Source organism: Macaca nemestrina, chromosome X, assembly GCF_043159975.1.
Source record: "Macaca nemestrina isolate mMacNem1 chromosome X, mMacNem.hap1, whole genome shotgun sequence".
Classification (NCBI taxonomy): Eukaryota; Metazoa; Chordata; class Mammalia; order Primates; family Cercopithecidae; genus Macaca; species Macaca nemestrina.
This window is the reverse complement of record NC_092145.1, coordinates 79854137-79876195: the sequence shown is the minus strand read 5'-3', so window position 1 is coordinate 79876195 and position 22059 is coordinate 79854137. Positions and strand designations below refer to the sequence as shown.

Below are 22059 nucleotides of genomic sequence, written 5' to 3'. Positions count from 1 at the left end.
TCTGGGTCTCACTGGACCATGCAGGACTGCTGCCGCCCCTCTGGAGAGAGCAGCTTTTTATTTGTCTGTAGACAGGGAAAGTGATGGGCACTGACTTCCTCTAAAGAATAAAACTCTGGGCCTGGTGCGGTGGCTCACACCAGTAAAAAAAAAAAAAAAAAAAAAGAAAGAAAGAAAAAAACCCTACAATAATGTAATATCTCACCCCAATTAAAATGGCTTTTATTAAAAAAACGAAAAATGGGTGCAGCACACCAACATGGCACAAGTATACATATGTAACAAACCTGCACGTTATGCACATGTACCCTAGAACTTAAAGTATAATAAAAAAAAACAAAAACAAAAAACAAAAACGAAAAATAACAGATACTGGTGAGGACGTAGAGAAAAGGAACCCTCATAACCCGTTGGTGGGAACATAAATTAGTACAGCCACTATGGAATGCATACCCCCCCCCCCAAAAAAGGAAATCAGTATATTGAAGAGATATCTGTACTCCCATGTTTATTGCAGCACTGCTTACGAAAGCCAAGATATGGAATCAACCTAAGTGTCCATCAACAGAAGAATGAAAAAAGAAAATGTGGTATATATACACAATGGGATATTATTCAGCCATAAAAAAGTGAAATCCTGTCATTTGCAGCAACATTGATGGAACTGTAGTTCATTATGTTAAGCAAAATAAGCCAAGCACAGAAAGACAAATATCACATGTTCTCACTTATCAATGGAAGCTAAAATTAGATCTCATGGAGGTAGAGAGTTGATTGGCAATTACCAGAGGCTGGGAATAGTAGAGGGGAGGGGAAATGAAGTGAGGTGTGTTAATGTGTACAAAAATACAGTTTGATAGAAGGAGTAAGATCTAATGTTCTATAGTACAATTGGGTGTCTATAGTTAACAATAATATATTGTATATTTCAAAAAAGCTAGACAAGAAGAATTGGAATGTTGTCAACATAAAGAAAAGATAAAAGTTCAAGGTGATAGATATTCCAATTACTCTGATTTGATCATGATCATTACAAATTGTATGCATGTATCAAAATATCATGTATACCCCCAAAATATGTATAAGTTATATATCGATACAAAAAGGAAAGAAGACAGTCACTGTGCAGGGAAAAGTTTTGCATATCATATTTCTGAAAAAGAAGTTGCATTTAGAATATAAAAGAACTCTAAAAATTAAATAATGAGACAAATAATCCAATTAAAAATGGGCAAAAAATATTGGAATAGACATGTTTCCAAGGAAGATAAAGGAATGGCTAAGAAGTACATGAAAAGATACTAAATACCAGTATGAGATACCACTCTACAATTACTGGAATGACTGTAATCAGTACAACAGACAAATGTTGATTACAATGTGGAGAAACTGGAACCCTTAATCATTGTTTGTGGGAATGTAAAATATCACAACCACTTTAGAAAACAATGTGGCCGTTTCTTCAAATATTCAACATAGAGGTCCCAATGACCAAGCAGTTCCACTCTTGGTAATCTACCCAAAAGAACTGAAAACATAAGTCCACACAAAAGCTTGTACACAAATGTTCACAGCAGCACTATTTACAATACTCAGAAAGTGGAAACGACCCAATTGTCTCAATTGATGACTGGATAGACAAAATGTGCTATAGCCATACAATGGAATACTATTCAGCCATAAAAAGGAATGGAATACTGATACATGCTATCACATGGATGAAACTCAAAAACATTATGCTAATTGAAGCCAGACACAAAAGACTACATATTATATGATTCCATTTAAATGAAATGTGATGTAAAGGCAAATCTATAGAGACAGAAAGATTAGTGGTTGCTCTTATATGGAGCTGGAAACGGATTCAATGTAAACAGGAATAAGGTATCTTTCTTTTAAAAAAAACTTTTATGTTATGTTCAGGGGTCCATATGCAGGTTTGTTGCATAGGTAAACTTGTGTCATGGGAGTTCGTTGTACAGATTATTTCATCACCCGGGTATTAGTTTTTTTCATGATTCTCTCCCTCCTCCCACCCCCACCCTTCGATAGGCCCCAGTGTGTATTGTTCCCCTCTACATGTCCATGTGTCCTCATCATTTAGTGCCCCCTTATAAGTAAGAACATGCAGTATTTGGTTTCCTGTTCCTGCATTAGTTTGCTAAGGATAATGGCCTCCAGCTCCATCCATGTCCCTGCAAAGGACACGATGTTGTTCTTTTTTATGTCTGCATAGTATCTCATGGTGTATATGTAGCACATTTTCTCTATCTGGTCTACCATTGATAGATATTTAGGTTGATTCTATGTCTTCGCTACTGGAAACAGTGTGGCAATGAATATATGTCTGCATGTGTCTTTATAATGGAATGATTTATATTCCTTTGGGTATATACCTGGTAATAGGATTGTTGGGTCGATAGTATTTCTGTCTTTAGGTCTTCAAGGACTTGCCACACTGTCTTCCATAATGGTTGAATTAATTTACACTCCCACCAACATTATATAGGTGTTTCTTTTTCTCCACAACCTCACCAGGATGTTATTTTTTGGCTTTTTAATAATAGCCATTCTGACTGGTGTGAAATGGTATCTCATTGTGGTTTTAATTTGCATTTCTCTAATGATTAGTGATGTTGAGCTTTTTTTCATATGCATGTAGGCCACATATATATCTTCTTTTGAAAATGAAGAAGATTTTCAAAAATGAAAATGTGAAATGTCTGTTCACGTCCTTTGCTCACTTTTAAATGTTTTTTTTTTTGTAATTTTAAGTTCCTTATAGATGTCAGATAGTAGACCTTTGTCAGATGCATAGTTTGCAAATATTTTCTCGCATTCTGTAGGTTGTCTGTTTACGCTATTGATAGTTTCTTTTGCTGTGCAGAAGCTCTTTAGTTTAATTAGATCCCATTTATCAATTTTTGCTTTTATTGCAATTTCTTCTGGAGTCTTCCTCATGAAATCTTTGCCAGGGTATATGTTCTGAATGGTATTGCTTATGTTGTCTTCTAGGGTTTTTATAGTTTTGGATTTTACGTTTAAGTCTTTAATCCATCTTGAATTAATTCTTGTACACGGTGTAAGGAAGGGGTCCAGTGTCAATCTTCTGCATATAGCTAGCCAGTTTTTCCAGCAGCATTTATTGAATAGGGATTCCTTTCCCCATTGCTCTTTTTTTTTGTCCGGTTTTTTGAAGATCAGACAGTTGTAGGTGTGTAGTCTTATTTCTAGATTCTTTATTCTGTTCTATTGGTCTATGTGTCTGTTTTTGTACCAGTATCATACTGTTTTGGTTTCTGTAGTCCTGTAGTGTAGTTTGAAATCAGGTAGCATGATGCTTCCAGCTTTGCTCTTTTTGCTTAGGATTGCCTTGGCTATTTGGGCTCTGTTTTGGTTCCATATGAATTTTAAAATAGTTTTTTTTTCTCAGTTCTGTGAAGAATCTCAATGTTAGTTTAATAAGAATAGCACTGAATTTATAAACTGTTTTGGGCACAATTGCCATTTTATTTTTTTCAGTTTCTAAAAGCCGAGAAAGTATGGCCTTTTAAAAGATATTGATTCTTCCTCTCCACGAGCATGGAATGCTCTCCATTTGTTTGTGTCATCTCTGATTTCTTTGAGCAGTGGTTTGTAGTTCTCCTTGTGGAGCTCTTTCACCTCCCTAGTTAGCTGTGTTCCTATGTATTTTATTCTTTTTGTGGCAATTGTGAATGGGATTTTGTTCCTGATTTGGCTCTCGGCTTGACTGTTGTTGTACAGAAATGTATAGGAATCTTAGCAATTTTTTCACATTGATTTTGTGTCCTGAAACTTTGCTGAAGTCATGAGCTGAAGAAGCTTTTGGGTTGAGACTGTGGGGTTTTCTAGATGTAGGATCATGTCGTCTGCAAACAGGGATAGTTTGACTTTCTCTTTTTCTATTTGGATGCCCTTATTTCTTTCTCTTGCCTGATTGCCCTGGCCAAGACTTCCAATATCATGTTGAATAGGAGTGATAAGAGGGTGTTCTTGTCTTGTGCCTGTTTTCAAGGGGAATGCTTCCAGCTTTTGCCCATTAAGTATAATCTTGACTGTGGGTTTGTCGTATATGGCTTTGGAATAAGGTATCTTATGGGGGTAATGGAAATGTTGTAAAACTGGATTATGGCAATTGTTAAATAATTTAGTAAATTTTTCAAAAATTATTGAATTTTACACTTAGGTGGCTGAATTTTATGGTATGTAAATTATATCTCAAGGCACGTTCTAAGAATCTATCATTCAGACCTCCATTTTTCAACCATCTAGTCGACAGGACAGAGTATACCATGACTATGAGGTTATGAACAATTTATTCTCCCAATTTTTTATTTTATCCATTATAGAATCATGGGGGAATAACTCACTTCTCAAATAATTCTTTCCAAATAATCAATGCAAAAGAATTTATTTTAAGAAAGGCAAACTCAGGAGGTTGAGGCTGCAGTGAGCCATGATCATGCCACTGTGCTCCATCTTGGGCACCAGAGTGAGACCCTGTCTCTAAAAACAACAACCAAAAAGGCTGGGAGTGGTGGCTCATGCCTGTGATCCCAACACTTTGGGCAGATCACCTGAGGTCAGGAGTTTGAGACCAACCTGACCAACATGGTGAAACCCTGTCTGTACTAAAAATACAAAAATTAGCCAGGTGTGGTGGTGGGCACCTGTAATCCTCGCTACTTGGGAGGTTGAGGCAGGACAATCGCTTGAACCTGGGAGGCGGAGGTTGCAGTGAGCTGAAATCGTGCCACCGCACTCCAGCCTGGGCGACAGCGTGAGACTCTGTCTCAAATAAAAAGAGAAAAAAAAAAGTAAAAGAGGGAAAAAATTTAAAAGTTATTTTTATTATACCATCAATAGGAAAGGCTAAATAGTCACGTCTTCTCCTGATCAACAGGACATATCGGGGAAGAGTTGGTAAGTCAATGCAAAGTTACTGATTTGCAGAAGAGTGGATGCTGCCTGATTTAGTTGATCTATTGTAATTCAACTTTCTCACTTTGGTAGTTTCAATACTTTAAAAATATTTATAAGCCGTTTTAATTTAAACATGTGATAAAAGCTTTTGAGATTTGCAAATCTGTACCTGCTTAACATGAGCTTGTGTGGTGAGAATATAAATTTTCTTTGTTTAATTTTAAGCTCAAAACAGTCAAAAGGAAAGTGTATTTGTTTTTTAAGAACCTGAGGCAAATTTAATTCCCAATGCTCACTTTCCTGTGGGGATCCAGTGATTGAGTTGTTAATTGAGTAACTCTCTTGTAAAATGCAAAATGATGGGTTTATTTCCCTTCTAGAACTTACTAAGGAAATATACAGAAACAGGTGCATATTTCTAAAATTTTAAGCTTCAGAATAGTTTGACATATTCAGTTAGACTGATATAAGTTACTGTGCATTAATGGTTATGTATTTTATGGTTTGAAACAATGCCTGAGCTGGGGAGAGTCTTAAAGTTCTAACTATCAGGGGGTTAAAACTAGGGCCATCGAGATTAAGTCAAAGTCAAAGACAAGTGAGGCTTGTCTGCATTTTATTTAAGGAGTGTGTCCATCAATAGTTCAAATAATCCAAAGTTAGTATAATTCTGACAAAAGACAGAAGGTATTTCTATTTAATGACTAAAGTGATACCAAAATGTGGCAATAGCATAACACAGCTTATCTTTCACATACTTGCCCACTTTGAAATTGATTATGTTCTTCCTGATAATTTTTTTACTTGAACTATTTCAAAAGTTGCATGCATATCAAACTCTCAATATTTTGTATTGTACTATCTTAAATTTGCATAGTTAAAATCCCATAAACTGTGACCAAATTGGAACATGTAAAGCAGTACTCTCTGGTATCATCTCTCTACTCCTTTCCAGCCACACTGGCTGTCTTCTAGTTCCTTGAGTACTAAGTACAGCATGCTTTTCCTACCAAAGGACCTTCACATGTGCTCTTTCTGGGATGTTACCCACTCTCATCCCCAACTTCTTCTTCACCTAGGTAAACCCTACTCATGCTTAGGGTGCCACCCTCAATATCAGGTCAGGTTTCTTCATCAGTGGTTCTCATGAAAGTATATTCCTTCAGAGTTCTTATTTCAGTTTTAAATTATATACTCATAATTGAAGTGCGTTTTTGATTAAGTTTTACAAGGAAAGAGTCAAATTTCCATTTTGCTCTCAGTAGCTAGCATGGTTGCTGACACACAAATGGTGCTTAACAATAATTTGTTGAATGAATTAATTGAATTAATGAACAAATATCCATAGTTGCTTCATTAAAGTATAATTTGGCTACAGCAGCCCAGATAATAAAATGAATCATGGGTTTTATTTATTTTTATTTTTATTTTTTGAGATGGAGTTTCACTCTTGTCTCCCATGCTGGAGTGCAACGGTGTGATCTCGGCTTACTGCAACTTCCACCTCCCAGGTTCAAGCGATTCTCGTGCCTCAGCCTCCTGAGTAGCTGGGATTACAGCCGCACACTGCCACGCCTGGCTAATTTTTGTATTTTTAGTAGAGACAGGGTTTCACCATGTTGGCCAGGCTGATCTCGAACTCCTGACCTCAAGTGATCCACCTGCCTGGGCCTCACAAAGTGCTAGGATTACAAGCGTGAGCCACTGCACCTGGCCCATGGGTTTTAAAAGGGAAGGACCCTTTGATATTATAATAATAAGTAATGTTTATTGAACCTTTTATACATGTACCAGTCACTATTTTAAATGCTTTTTGTGCATTATCTCGTTTAATTCTCCCTCAAATCCTGTGAGATAGGCATCATAATTATTCTCACTTTACTGGTGAGGAAGTTGAGATAGGTCTTATTGTTATCAAGAGGAAAGCTTGGATTCAATCTGGGCAGTCTGACTTCACACTTTATGCTCTTAAATGTTATCTAGCCCAAACCCACCATTTTCCAGATGAGGAAATTGAGGCCCAGAAGGGAAGTGACTTGTTCAAATTCTTAAACCAATTTAATGGCAAAGCCAGGAGTAGAACCCAGGTAATCTGGATTAATAATGTGTAGCTTTAACTAGCTTATTTGGCTACTGATAATAAATTAACTCTAATAATAAATGTTTAATATAATGACTCTTCTAATTTTATCTTTAAAATGTTATCTTTCTCCAAATGAAGATCAGAGGCTCTTTGAGCCAGGAGTTTACTAATTTTCTTAGATGAACACCTAATAAAAGGAGAAGTATTTGGTGAAGAGAGATGGAGTTATTTCTAAGGATGGAGTTATTTCTAAGTGTTTTACTAATAGTAACGTTTGCTAAAAAGTAGCAAATGTTAAGTATGACCTGACTGCTGAACTGGTGCCAAGGCTTTACAAGAAGGTCTTTGATCTTCCCAACAAGCCTATGGGAACAATAGTATTGTTATACCAGGTGGGTTTTTTTTTTTTTTTTTGTGGGGGCTGGTGATTAGAGGCTCTGGGATATAGAGAGATTAAAGTAATTGGTCCCGGCCGGGCGCGGTGGCTCACGCCTGTAATCCCAGCACTTTGGGAGGCCGAGGCGGGTGGATAACGAGGTCAGGAGATTGAGACCATCCTGGCTAGCACGGTGAAACCCCGTCTCTGCTAAAAATACAAAAAATTAACCAGGCGTGGTAACGGGCACCTGTAGTCCCAGCTACTCGGTGAGGCTGAGGCAGGAGAATGGCGTGAACCCGGGAGGCGGAGTTTGCAGTGAGCAGATATAGCGCCACAGCACTCCAGCCTGGGTGACAAAAAAAAAAAAAAAAGTGATTGGTCCCAAATCACATAGCTAGTACGTGATGGATCTAAGCTCACTCTCTACTCTGATTCCAAAATAGGGAGAAGGATGGAAGGTGAGATATAGGCTACTGGCATTTTGTGACATTGTTCCCTCCATAACGATGGATGGAGGTTCTTTTGTTCCAAGGTACTTAAGGACAGCAAATCATTAGTTATTTTATATGTGATTTTTTATCTTAAATTGGCCACTGGGTGTTTTTTAATTTAAACTATTAAATTATACCTGTCTGTTTTGTCTGTGAGCGCCTAGAGGGAAACACATGTGCTTTATATTTCAATTCTTTGTTTTCCTAGCATCTAGCACAATATCTGACACAGAGTGAACTATTTATTGAATAATGGCTATTAATATGAATATTTATCATATTTTTGACATGGTATAGTTAATACAGTTATGCTGGTAAATGAATTTTGAGTTACAGACATGGGATTGTGATAAGACAAACATAAAGGGCTTTGCCAGCTCTGGTGAAACTCTTTGAAGATTATCTGTTGTGCAATCTTGAGGAAGTTTACTGCACCAATCTTTGTCCCAATTTTCTTATATGTAAAATAGGGAAGAAGCTTCCTTTGCAGGGTTGTTGTGAGAAATTATAATTCACGTAAAGTAACCGACACATAGCAGACAATAAATAAATGAGCTATCATCTTGGGTCAGTGAAGGGGAGATAGACTGAGATTCCATTATGAGGTGGGGAAGATGTTTTAGGGAATTCATGCCCCTAATATAGCAGTTTTTAATTTGTGACTTCCACGAAATTCTATGTAAAATTCTGAATATGTTTGTTTTTCTGGGGAGAAGGCCCATTGATTTAATTCATTTCTTAAAGTGGTATGTGGCCTAAAATGTTTAATAACTATAGCTCCAATTACTTTTAAATAGAAACCTGTATTAAAACAGTGCCATAATCACCCCACCCCAAAATTAGGTCCATCAAAACTCAGTTCCAAGACAGATCAAATGCCTTTAGACAAAGGACCTACCATCTTCCCCCTGAGCTCTAGTATGATCTCAACTTTTATCAGGGAAGAACAAAAATGATGTGAAACCACAGGGAAAAGAATGGGACCACTCGCTTACCCCAACTCTGCCACTAATTTTGTGCAAGAAGAATCTTTATCTAAGGCCATATTCACCAGAGTACACCTCTGAATCCTGCAAGGCGTGAAGAATATGCATTTGGAATCTCTATCACATGTGAAACTTCTAGAACCTGAGAGAAATGAAGCTTAGAGCATTAAATAGATCTGATCATAGGGTCTTTAACTGCTCTGCCCCTCATTCCCCATCCTTTCCCATCCCCTTAGCCCTGAAATTCAAAATCTCCTTCACTCTTTAAATTAATGAGTTGGGGGTTTGGTTTCAATGTCTCACGGTCCATGAAGAGAAAAAGACAATACAGTGCATATTAAACAAAGGACTATCTGATTGTCTTTTGGTGTTAAATGATCTTCTGTGATTTGATAACAAATAATTTTTTAAAATACTCCCTACTGAGCACAATAAAAAGTTGGCTACTATAAAGACTCTCATTTCCATTTCCTTTTTCTTGTTAAAAAAAATTTCCAGGTACAGCATGGGCAACATAGTGAAACACCGTCTCTACAAAAAATAGAAAAATTAGCCAGGCGTGGTGGTGCACATCTGTAGTCCCAGCTCCTTGGGAGGCTGAGATGAGAGGATCACTTGACCTGGGAAGTGTAGGTTGCAGTGAGCCAAGATTGTGCCACTGCACTCTAGTCTAGGTGGCAGAGCGAGACACTGTCTTAAAAAAAAAAAAAATTCCAGGTGTGAAATCTAAGTCCAAAAATCACTGAATTAGGAAAATGTTGCAATAATCCAGGTGAAATACCATGAAAGCTTGAATTAAGGCAGTGGTAATGGTGATAAAAAGGCAGGAGAATTGAGAGTGACCAGTTGGATGTGAGGTTGGAAGAGGCATGAGTTGCTGGCTTGGATGGTTGACAGCATCATTCACTGAGCTAGGGCACACTCAGAGGGTAAAGAGCTAGAGCACACTCAGACTTGAATAAATGTCTGAGGATATTGCTGAATGTCCAAGTAGAAACAGCCAGCCTACAACTGAAAATATAAGCCAGGAACATGGGGGAGATTTGTGGACATCTAGGTGGTAGCTGAAGTGGTAGAAGTGGATGAGGTTATCCAGTGAGAAGAGAGACATTTCCTCATGCACATTTTTTAATTTCTTTGAGCAGTGGTGTTCAAAACCAAGGAAGTGACTGTTGGCTCATGTGTGCCTCAATGATGTGGCTACGGTTAGCCAGGACTCTAGGCTCTGATGGGTGACTCAAATGGTTTGGGCAATTGAAAACAAAGTTCAATTTTTCTAGACATAGCAAATACTTTGAAATACTGGGTACTGTAGGGACTGAGTTCAGAAAAGTCCTGAATAAAGGAAACGAGGTCCATGAGTGAGTGGTAAGTAACATGACGTAGGAACTGTAGGGAATTATGGAAAATCTGACATCTTTTGGGTACCAGGCAAATCAGCATTTATTACTTTCAATAAACAGCTTTAACACTTTGAGAGGACTGCATCTCTGCAGATTCCATCTGAATCACAAAACAAAGACACAATTTGTTTTAAGGTCTCTGAAGACTGGACACACTAGAAGATGATTCCTCAATTTGAGGGGCAAAAGAATCCCCTACACAAAACTCTAGCCCAGTGCTTCTCAAACTTTAACATGCACACAAAACACCCAGGGATCTTGTTAAAATTCAGATTCTCATTAAGCAGAATTGGTGTAGGGCTTGGAATTTGGCATTCCTAACAAGTTCCCAGATGATGGTAATGCTGCTGGTCTAGTCAAAGTGTTACTCAAAGTATGATTAGAACCTTCTATGGTAATTTGACATTGATGAGTGGACTTATCTCAAACAGGGTACCAACTTTTTGCAATTCGTTTCTTTCCCCTTATGTTTATCTCAAAATGTAATCTTACATGTTAAACCTAATACTTTTGGGCTTTTATTTTGCATATCTTTTTTCCATTTAACTTTCTTAGAAATTCATTTTTGTTGTGTTTTATAATAGTATTAGTCTGTGATGGATTGCAAAAACTATTGGTCCCTCACCACAGACAGTTTGAGAAACACTGCTCTAGATGATAAAGAACGTTTTATTTGGGACATAGATTTAATTAGAAATGGTTTGATTTCTAATACATATGATTCTAAAGCAGTATTTTAAATTTTTCTTTTTATTTATTTCATAAACAATAACAAAACTCAGCTAGGTAACATTATGACAGTTTCACCGTACATTCAGTCACAAATATTTGAAACCTTCGCAACAAGAACAACAAAACCAGAAGTGTTACAAGAATAATTTACAAGAAAATCTATAAAACAGCAAGAAGCTCACAAATGTTCATTTTCTTTTGCACAAGATCACTACACTCTTTCACAACATGTTTTGTGTTACAAAATTTCCAACAAAAGTGTATTTTTTTTCTTTGTATTGTGGTTTCTAAAACCAGAAACTTTGAAGTAAATATCCTTTTATTAGCACCTAGTGGTGCAGAAAAAGGAAAACTCTCACATACAGACACTTCACAGCACTTTTCTAAGAAAAATATACACTTACAAAATATGTTACAAATTGGCACACTTAAAAATATACAAGATTTTGTAGACGTCTTAAGAGTGATCCTTAAGCTTTATACTTCAATTGATTCTACAGGTTATTTATAAAGCTTAACTCTAAAAGAAAAAAAAAGGCAAATAATTTCCTAACATTTTTAAGTTGCAGTGTCATATGTCAAACAGAAACTTAGATTACATTCATAAAAAGGGCCTCTAACGCTTTTATTTTAAATTTTCTTAAATGCTTAAGGGGCTTGGGGAAGAAGAAAAAAAATGGGAATAATCATTTTCTTTAGCACCATAAATCAGCAACTTACTAAAGAGGTGCATTCAGTTCTATGGAAACTAAGGACTAGTACATTCAAAACTCTGTAGGCAGCAAACTCCAGTCAGTGCTACAGGTATCCCAGTAGAGCATCTTAAGATTTCCACTCTCCTCATGGGGAGTGAAAAACAAAAGGCCTCCTCTAGTTTTCATTCTAAGCCATTTTTTTTGTGCTGTAAATAACCAGTCATCTCTCAAACAGGCAGAATGATTTCAGTATCTCTTTTCTTCTTTTTGAAATGGGATGTCATTCTGAGACTCAGAAACCCCTGAGCTTGTTAGATGGACAGACATCCTTTCCATCTTATGTGGATGAGTGTTTCTTCAGTGTCTTTAGTATCAATTTACCCAGACACTGATTTTGAAAGCCTCATTCACACCGTAAACTTTGTACTAAACCTCTATCTTTTACATTGTCCTTCTCCAATGTCTTACCCCTTAGTTACGATTCTGAAACCAAGAGTACATCTCAAGTATGTAGCTGCAATGGGAGCTCTGCTTCACGACTGTAGCTAATGTTTAATGCTGAGTAAAAAATGTGCCTTAAAGGGTAGCCTGAGTCCTGTCATCAAAATAATCACAAGCTGGTTGAGGACCCTCAAGCTGATGATGGTGTTTCCCAAGTTAAACAGAAAATTTTTTTCTCCCTTATTTGGGTCTTTGAGAAACCTTTACAAAATCCCTGGCCTACATTTTGTTGACGAGATTCCTGTTTGTTACTAAAAGTTTGATTTTGGTACTAAATCTTCTAAATGTAACTATAGGCTTAGTGAATTTTATGATTAGAAAACAAACCAACCTCACATTAGTTTTATTTTATAAAAAGAACATATTTCTGTAGTGATGGGCAGTCATTAAAAAAATCCCTAAATGAAAATGGTAACTCCTTAAATTAGATAATTTCTCAATAATAAAGGAGAAAATAAACATTTCTATTTCTAGCAATAGTTAGGACTAGCTAGTGCTCCATTCTCCTCTTCAGCATAGAAACTTAGCTTTCTTCAATTCTTGGAACTGTTCTGAGAGCATCTGTAAGCTGAAGACATGTTTGATCTACATCACACTGGTCCAGCTTGGTAATAGCAAACATGGCTAAAAGGTCCTTGGATACGGTTTTTCTCCTTTAGGCAGTAAATGCTAATTCAAACCTACTAAAACAGAAATTCACTAGAACTGCAAAACCTCACATAGGACTTAGGATGCTTGCTAGAGTTGTTTATAGCTTTTGAAGCATCCTTTTGCCTCTTTCTTACACACATATACACATACTCCCCTCCCTCGCCCCCTCACACACGCAGATGCTTCCCAGCAAGGAAAAAGTTCAGAGAAGGTGAAAGTTATCACAAAAGCCCAGCTAGCACCAAGGACTTCAGTGAGATGGCTGAAGAAGTGATGATCAAAGTAATGCAGGAGGTTTGAAAACATTAGGAAAAGGTAAGGCCTTGACACATAGTTGCACAGAGTAACAAGAAGTCAGAAGGGAAAGCTGGGAGGAAGCAGCATATGTGAAGAAGCTGGTATAAGAGACCTTGGAGAGGCAGAAAGGATGGTCACTGGTTGAAGCCAATTATCAAAGCCCAAACATGACCCCCAAAGTCTCAATACCCTTCTCCATATAGTATAGCACCTAACCAGGGCAGGAGATGAGACCTATTCTTAACAGATCTTCAGGGAAAAGGAATTTCTAAGTTTCCTCAGTCATGTGATATAATTTGTCCATGTGGGCATGAGTGTGTGTTTAAAATTATATTTGAGGGATGAAGTACCACCTATTAGGTACAATGTACACTATTTGGGTGATGGGTACACTAAAAGCCCAGATTTCACTAAGCAATATATCCATGTAACACAACTGTCCTGTACCTCTAATCCATAAAAATAAAAAAAATTTAATTAAAAATGAGATTTGAAAATAGCCAAAGCAATTAAAGGCAATTAAGAATGGGAAGGTTTCCCTCTGAACTTCCAGAACAAAGCAGCCTGACTAAGATTGTTGAGCCCTGACAATTTGGGCAGGTGGGATATAAGAGCATAAAAGAAAAATTCTAAGACCAAGGTCTGAGATTAAGTAAGAAGAATAAGGCAGGTTACCATTTCCAGGAAAGTAAAGATTAAATGGGACTCTGTTAGGGAGGCATTAATAGGAAACAGCTTCTCAGAGGGGAGAGGTTAGAAGGGAGTGGTAATCAGGAGTTTCAGACCAAGGATAATATATATTTCTGACTTGAGATACCAGTGATAGGGCAAAATACTATTTTTATACTCTACTAAGGCAGCTGGTTATGACAGGAAGAAAAAGAACTGTGAGAGCAGAGACAGGACCAACAAAATGCGAAATGATGAACATCTCAGAACACAATGTACTGAGAGGAATATTAAATGCAAATAAGAGAATAAACATCTTCTGCCTTGGCCTATTGCTCATTTCTCAAACTCTGTTTCTTTTTATGTTTCAGTACAAAGTGACTGGTTATGCGTCACTAATTTATATGTTAAAAGCATATAATACACTGCAGGCCAATTAAAAAGGTGCTTTAAAATAACAATTCTCTTTGGAGAAAGGGATGAACTATGCCCTAGAATTGGCCCTTAATGGGCTCCATAGGAGCAACTGAAAGAATATCCATTCCAAAGGACTTATGATAGCAAGTTCTCACAAGGAAATTATTTCCAACAGTTTCAGGCTGTCCTACCCCACTCACACCCCATTCTCCAAAGCTGAACTGATACCAAAAAAAAAAAAAAAAAAAAAAAAAAAAACCTGGGACAGCTGCTCCTGTATTTACTTTTATAAAAACACATTGTATTAATGGAACATTTTCTTTATTTTTTCATTAACTGCCACCTTTTCATTACATAGAAAGCACTCCACTCCTCTAAGCCAGCAGGTGACTCTGAGGTCTGGAGTCTTGGAGATCACAATACAGGCAGAGTTGGTGATTCCAAGCCAAAATTCAGCTGCAAAACAGAAAAAACAAAAACAAAAACAAAAAAACAAAGACCAGTTTCTAGGGACTGGCCATAGCATTTAGTACAGCTAGCTATCAGAAAAGAGAAACAGAAGAAGATTTTCCAGTTTGGTTATTTTCCCTTTTGGATGGTAGCTATAGGGCAGGAGACATATTTCATCTGGTGCCTTTCCACTAAGTAATTTTCCAGGGCTCACTGCACACAGAACATCAAAGCCTAGGAATGGGCCTGTACCAGCCTCACAGAATGCTCCTCACCCACGCATCCCCACAGACACAAGAGACTGACGCTGGGAACACACAAGATCAAGAACACAGGCTTGTTCATTTTACGACCCAGCTGTAAGGAATAGAGTAGGCTGGTGAAAGGAATCATGGACCGGGAAGTATATATACTTATATACATGACAGGGTTTCCTTCCATTTCTCTCTGACTACTTTCAAATGTTGCTTCTCTGTTTGTGAATACATTTAGGTGGCATTGACTAGGTAGGTTCATATTTTGCTTAAAATTTTCCTTTTGAAACATCTTCCCTTTTTTTGTTAAATCCCCTTTTTCCCTTCCCACTTACTCTCCACCCTCCCACCCCAGCCTATATATTCACAAGTTAATAGGTTAGTAACAATATTAGTAAGAATAGTAACAACGACAACAACTAACAATATTAATAATATTAATCCCCTATATCTGTATAGCACTTTATGATCTACAAAGCGCTCTCACATCCATTATCTCATCTGTGCCATAACGCATCAGTCATCAGATGCACAGGCCTTCAATTGTGCAAATAAAAGAGATCAAATGTTAGAAGTCAAGTGGTGAATTAAGGGGAAGAAAAATTAGTAGTGAGGAATGTTGGAGCTGTGAAATTTTTTTAAAAAGTAGGGGGAGTACTGAATAAAAAATGTGATTTTAAAATTTGTACTTAAAATTGAGATTTAAGTTTAACGTGTGGCATCAAATATTGGTTATCCTCAGACTAAGTATATATGGCCCAAATCAGTTGTTGCCACAAATTGTTCATCTTATCTGATAGTAAATGTAAAAATTTGGTTGAACTGGGATGCCTTAACATTTTCTTTAAATGACATTGGCATTGCAAGATTAAACACTGAAAGAACACTAAAGCCATGATATGAGTGCACTTTTGACAAAACTGGAATAAAACATTTAGGAAACTATTTAAATAAAAGCATTCTATAGACTTCATTTATCATTAGTGTTGATTTTATAGCTATTTTTATAATTTATCCCAGACTATTATAAAATATATAAAACTGAGATATAAAGTATCAGCAATATAACTTTCACTTTAAATAATTTTCAGCTACAGATTTTGCTTTTAGAAAACAAACTTTCAAAGCAGCTGTTTTGTTTCCTTGTAAAACGTTCTGTAAATGCATATACTTGGGTCCCTGATGGACTTAGCTGTTGTGGTCTTCAGATTTTTCCAAAATTTTAACCCTTAGACAATGGAACAAGCAAATCTTTATTTTGCCTTGTTTAGCCTTGTTTCCATACAAGACAGTAGAGTTTAAAATTTTAAAAGAACGTGTGTTTGTGTATACATATATATACACACACACATATATATACATATATATGTTTGGGTGTGTATATATCCATTTAAAAATAATTAATGAGGTTTAAACTGTGGGTGAATCTGTGAGATGAGGTAAGAAAATTTGGCACATTTCAAACACTATCCTTTAATTTTGGTAAATTGTGTAACACAACATATTTTTCCACCATGATCTACAGGTGCTATCCACATAAGTGGGGGTGGTTAACAGCAAGAATCACTGGAATGTTTCTAGTAAATTAACAGGGACAAGTTCCCCAAATACAACCAAATGTTGATATAGAAGTAAAAATATATACAGTACAGTCACTTGTTTGTAGTTTTGGCACAATGTTTTCAATTTTTTCCTTGTGGGTAAATAGTGCATAAACTACTTGTGCAACTGTATGACTTTTTAAGTCTTTTACATAGAACATGAGATTAAAGTTTGCTCCAAAGACGTATTCCCACAATTTAAAATTCTTTTCTTTAAGCACTTACATGTCAACATACATACCACAAGGCATATTTTGAAAGAAATAAAACACAAACATCAAATGTCTTTCTGGAAAATGCGAGTCTCTTCTTCAAACACAGGTAAAACCCAAAAGGTTGTTTCTGCTTTTAGGAGATTGTAGTCGGAATCCCTGCAGAAAAATCAAACAATTTATGCCATCTTAGTTAGTTTTGGTGTATGTCCCACAAAGGGATCATACAAGTTAAATTTGTTAACATCATACTAGATGCCGTATGATGTAGAAAAAGATACAAATAGCACAGGGCACTAGAAAGCCCTCCTAATTGCCGCATGTTCAGATTTTGTTTTCCAAATAATGCTCTCTTGTTTAAATGATCTTGGCTTTTTGTCTACATGACTTTTAAATTCTATTTTTCAAAATCTGTCTTACTGCAAAGACTTTCGCTTCCAAAAATCATTCAAGAGCATATTTTAGTTCTATTTTCTTAATATGTAGTAACTAGTGATGAATAGCAGAAGAAAAAATAGCTTTGTTAGAGCTTATCCCTAGCCAAGCCACAACAAAATTGCCCAATCTTTTGGGTGGCTTAAAGGTATAGGGATTTTCATGCACTTTAAAATTTTCTTTTTAATTTGAAAAAGAAGGGAATGGGACAGTTTCTTTCATGCAAATTTTTGCTTTCAAGAGGGAAAAAATGAGGGACTGCGGGCTTAGTAGGTAGTAGGAGAGCTAAGGGTGCATCATCTCAGCCATATTGGTGCAGTATTACCTCAGTTTTTCAAAAGAAGCTGTCCCAGACTCATCCTTGTGGACCTGTTCTCGCTCCATGTGCTTTCCCTTACATTTCTCATCTCTCAGGGCCTTGGAGCTGGATTTGTGACGATACAGCTTTTTGTGTGTCGGTCCGTTATTGCCTAAAGTGCTCATGTTACTATACTTTTTATCAAAGAAGGTAGAGCGAGAGTCCTCGTTATAACCAGGCATGTTTGCACGACCAGGATCACCTATTGTTGTTTTCCCATTGCTTTTGCTCACACCCTTGATTGACCTGTGATTCTTAGTGGCTCCTGGGGACCCACTGTTGATCTTTTTCTTAGACTCCTGTGGTGTCCCAGCCAATATTTTGAGGGTTTTTAATTTTAGACTATTGGACTCAGAGGAGTAGAATATTTTGGGATCCCCATGGTGCTCCATGGGTTCCCACAGGGGCTCTATGGAGGCCATCATGAATCTCTGCACATCTGCCATACCAGAGGCAATGTTGGACAAGATATAGGAAGGCTCCTGAAACTCCCGTTGGTCATCATCCAGAAGGCTGTTGGTGTTGGTGCCCATGCTCATATCACTCCAGCCTGGGCTGCTCTCCTTCCCCAAGGCCCAATCTCCAGAAAGTCCCTTTTGACTTGGCATCTTCATAGAGGCCATAGGGCCACCATGTTGGATACATTCAGCCAATGTCTTCCCAGTGGAGGATATGGTGTTGGTTTGGCTTCCCCCACGGCCAATGCCAATTTGCATTTTCTCTCCATTGATGGCAGCCATGTATTTCCCTTTCTTTGTGGACTTAGGGACCTGGCGGGAGTTTTTGCTAGGTGGCTTTTCAATCCCCTTGTTGTTGCCTTTGAGGGATTTTTTCCTGGTGTTTTTCTGAGAAGAGCTTTGGTTCATAGCCCCACTCTTGTTGGGAGAACTTTTCTTTCTTGATTTTGACACTTTGTTGTTGGTACTATTTTGACCAGATGGATCATTAAATGTTGACAGGCAAGGGTTTTTTTGGAGCAGGCTGAGAGAATCCTCATCATTGAACATATGAAACTGAAACTGGTGGTTATTTAAAGTAAATCCATCCTCCATTTGGACCTGCCGTGAAAGGGTACTGCAGTCCCACTTGATTTTTTCCACACTGTCCAATGGTCCTGGGACACCCTCTTGGAACCCCTTCAGTGTTCCTAGTGTCTTCATACTCTCACATCTGGTAATTTGAGGGGAAAGACTAGGGGTGTCCGGTGGGGACATCTCTGAAAGGGAAGAGTGACGGAATTTGTCAGGGGTGAAGTTGGATATATCCAGGAGATCAGTGGACTCCTTCAGTGGTGCTATCTCATCAATGCTTTGCTGGATCACCAGCTTAGGGCTGCAATGGGCCAGGAAGTCATCAGTGATATCATCATCGCCATCCTTTTCACAGGACTTCAAGCTTAAGGAGCAATAATTACTTGAGCTGACAGAGAGTGGGGCCATTGAATCAAAGCTAAAGAGCCGACCATCATCCATATTGACTGGCCCCTGTTGGAAAGGAAAGCAGATTTCTCCATTATTAAAGTGACATAATTGGTAAGAGTCATCAGATGGGAGTTGGGTATCTTGCACGGAGTCATACAGGACCTTGTTGCAATTACTGCCACCACTACTGAGGCAGATTGGATTGTATGTTGTAGGTGTGAGGTTATTTTCCATGGAGACTACTTGGGAGGCTCCAAATTCACTGGATTGGGTTGGGGCTATCTCCCTTGAGACTTCAGCCATGAATTCCTGGGTGCCAGGCGTAGCCTTGTTGGGCCACACATTTCCATAGTTGCTTGATTCCATTTTGAAGTTATGAGATGACTGCTGCAGCTCAGAGTCAGAGGATGAGGTGAGCACACAGTCCTGGGTAGGCTGGAGGGGTACAAATGATTTTTCAGTTTGAGTGAGGCTGCCTTCATTTTGCTCTGGAGAATGGTGGGTGAAGTATGAGATACTAGTGTTATTTGACAAGTCAGAAGCATCTAACAATGTCTGCAGATACCCTCCAGGGATAACAGGTATATTAGTGGTAACATTAGCTGATGATAAAGGCATTTCAGAAGAGCAGGTCGTTGGTAGAAAAGTGGAATTCTTAGCAGCCTTTGCCTCATGAAATTCAGATAGATGGCAACTGTTTGAGGTCCCAGGAATAACTTCATTCTTCAAATTAGCCTTGGAGGATTGGTCTTCCAAGAGAGGGCTCATTTGAACAATTGGTTTGCTTTCTTGCCCAGCAGCTTTGACTTTCTTAGATTTTAACCTAGCTTCACTTTTAAATTTGATTTTGTTGAGCACTTTCCTCTCTGGCCCCTTAAACTCTGTGTCTTGGGCTTTGACTTTCACAGAGTCAGGGCCTGTGATGTCATTTAAATGTGATCCATTTGCACAGCTAGGGGCACCCAGAGGTGCTGACTTCAGTGTACCTTTTAGGCCTCCATCTTCTTTACGATTACTAGCTTGCCTCTGATCATTGCATAATGAAATCTGTTTACTACTTGCTGAAATTTCAATGGATGGGATTCTTTGAATCCTGTGCCTGTTGCCAAGTTTAGATTTTCGTTTGCGAGCAGGTGGCAGAAATGACACCTCAAAGCTACCTGGTTCAAAGCTTTGCTTTTGGGAAAAAAGTGTCTTGATGGAGTCCGTGTTGGTGTTTCTCTGCTTCTTCTTTTGCCAGAAGCCTTTCAAGGGTGCCAGTTTGGCGTATTTGTTGAGCTGATTCTCACTCAAATTCACTGTTGTCTCACTGGCATCCACCTTACCCAACTTCACCAGCATGTTCTTCTCACCTTTAAAGCGATTAATGATGATATATTTGATAATAACAGGTGGCTCCTTACGGGTTACTTTTCTTCTCTTTTTGGGACACCATTCATCATCATCTTCCTCTTTGGAACCAACTGGCAGCCATTCCTTCCTCTCATTTACTTTTTCACCCTCTAGTGAGTCAACATCATATAGATAATCTTCACTGTATCTGACTTTTCTCTTGGCTCGCAGCCCATAGTTCTGTTGGGAGGAGGAGCTGCCAGAATTAGTGTCCCGAGCCATATAGCGACTACAGTCCCTGATCTCACCCATAGAATCATATGAGATCTCAATGAAGGAACTATCATCACTGAAATTCCCTGATGTATCCAAGCAATTAGCAAGATGGCCCTGCTTTGGATTCTTAAGTTGCTCTACTTCAGTCCCACTGCATGGTTTATTTAAGGCAGACTTTTCTCCATTATCCTTTCCATCTTTCTTCTCTACACCTTTGTCTTCCTGTCCTTCCTCTTTGCCTTTCTTCTTGTCCAAGTTTTTATCTTCCTCCCCCCAGATGATGCTCACATCAGGGACCTTGAATTGGGAAAAATCACTGCTCTGCTTCAGGGCCCCACTCTTAGACTCTCGCTTGGGGCAGGTAGTAAAGACGCTGGGGAAAAAGTTGAATTGGGCATCTTCCTGCATCAAAAGAGTAGTCTTGTCTCGAACGTTGTCCTGAAAGGACTCATACCGAATTTTCAGGGAGCAGACATCACTGCCTAGTGTTGATTCATCGTCATCAAACATGTAGTTATCCACATCTTCTTCAGAGAATAGGTTGACAGACAGCTCATTCTTGGAACAGAGGTCAAGAAGTTCAATCTTACTTTCACTAATGAAAGTCTCAAAGTAACCCCAATCCTGATTGGAATTTGCAAGCAAAGCTTCTTCTGTATTGCACTTGTCTAACAGTAATGCCTCATAATAGCTTTTCTGAGCTGGATCCTCCAAGTCAATGTCAGGTTTCTCAGTTTCTCGTCTGTCTCCTGCCCTTGATTTATGCAGGGGGAAGCCTAGGAGCTGGTCTGAGAGCAGCTGCTCTCCATATTTCATATTTTCTCCAGCATTAATACACTGAATCCCTATATCAGAGACTGCACACGTTTCATAATCCCTATTTAGATCACCAACTTTCAGACTGATCCCTGGCTCAGGATCTACTGCATCCTTGGATTCCATGAAGCAGCCTAAGCAAGTCCGACTTGGCTGCATGAGGCAGTCCCCATTCAGAGCTGACATGCCTGCAGGCTCCACTATGGCAAATGGAGCTTTCTCACATTCATTGGGAAGTGACCATGTGTTCAGGCCTTTTGCAATGCCAGATGTGAGGGAGATGGCATTCACAGAAGCACTATTGGCAGCATGTTCGGGTGCTTCAATCAGGCCCAACGGAGAGGGTGGGCTCTGCATACAGGACTTCTTAGAGGGTAGAGGCAGGAGACCCCTGGGATACATCAGGGTCTCCTTTTGCGCCACCGGTATAGGCTGGATAGGTGCAGCAGCTTCTAGAGCTGCAAATGACTTCATTGCCACATCCTGGTCCTCTGAGTCTAAGAAAAAGGGAAAGAAATGACAGGAATAAAATTAAGGGTCTTAGACCAGACTCATTAACTTTCTTTCCCTTGATCAGTTTCTGGTACTTGATCTTATTATATAAGCTAAGCCTTCACATCTCTATCTTTACAAATAAAAACTATGACATTAAAGAA

General features: G+C 38.4%; 1 protein-coding gene across 3 annotated transcripts in view; it reads right to left on the bottom strand.

Annotated features, from left to right (window-relative positions):
- Nucleotides 1-10308: 10308 nt before the first annotated feature.
- The window catches only part of NEXMIF (neurite extension and migration factor), a 198943-nt gene continuing 187192 nt past the window's right edge, over nucleotides 10309-22059 (bottom strand). For 2 of the 3 annotated variants that reach the window (XM_011767574.2, XM_011767575.3), the window contains exons 3-4: nucleotides 17526-21900; nucleotides 10309-16924 (exon numbers count right to left, since the gene is read on the bottom strand). In XM_011767574.2, coding sequence (XP_011765876.2) covers nucleotides 16831-16924; nucleotides 17526-21900 — 4469 coding nt within the window. In that variant the 3' untranslated portion in view covers nucleotides 10309-16830. The remainder of the gene's footprint in view (nucleotides 16925-17525; nucleotides 21901-22059) is intronic. The other variant, XM_011767577.2, reaches the window with a different exon arrangement.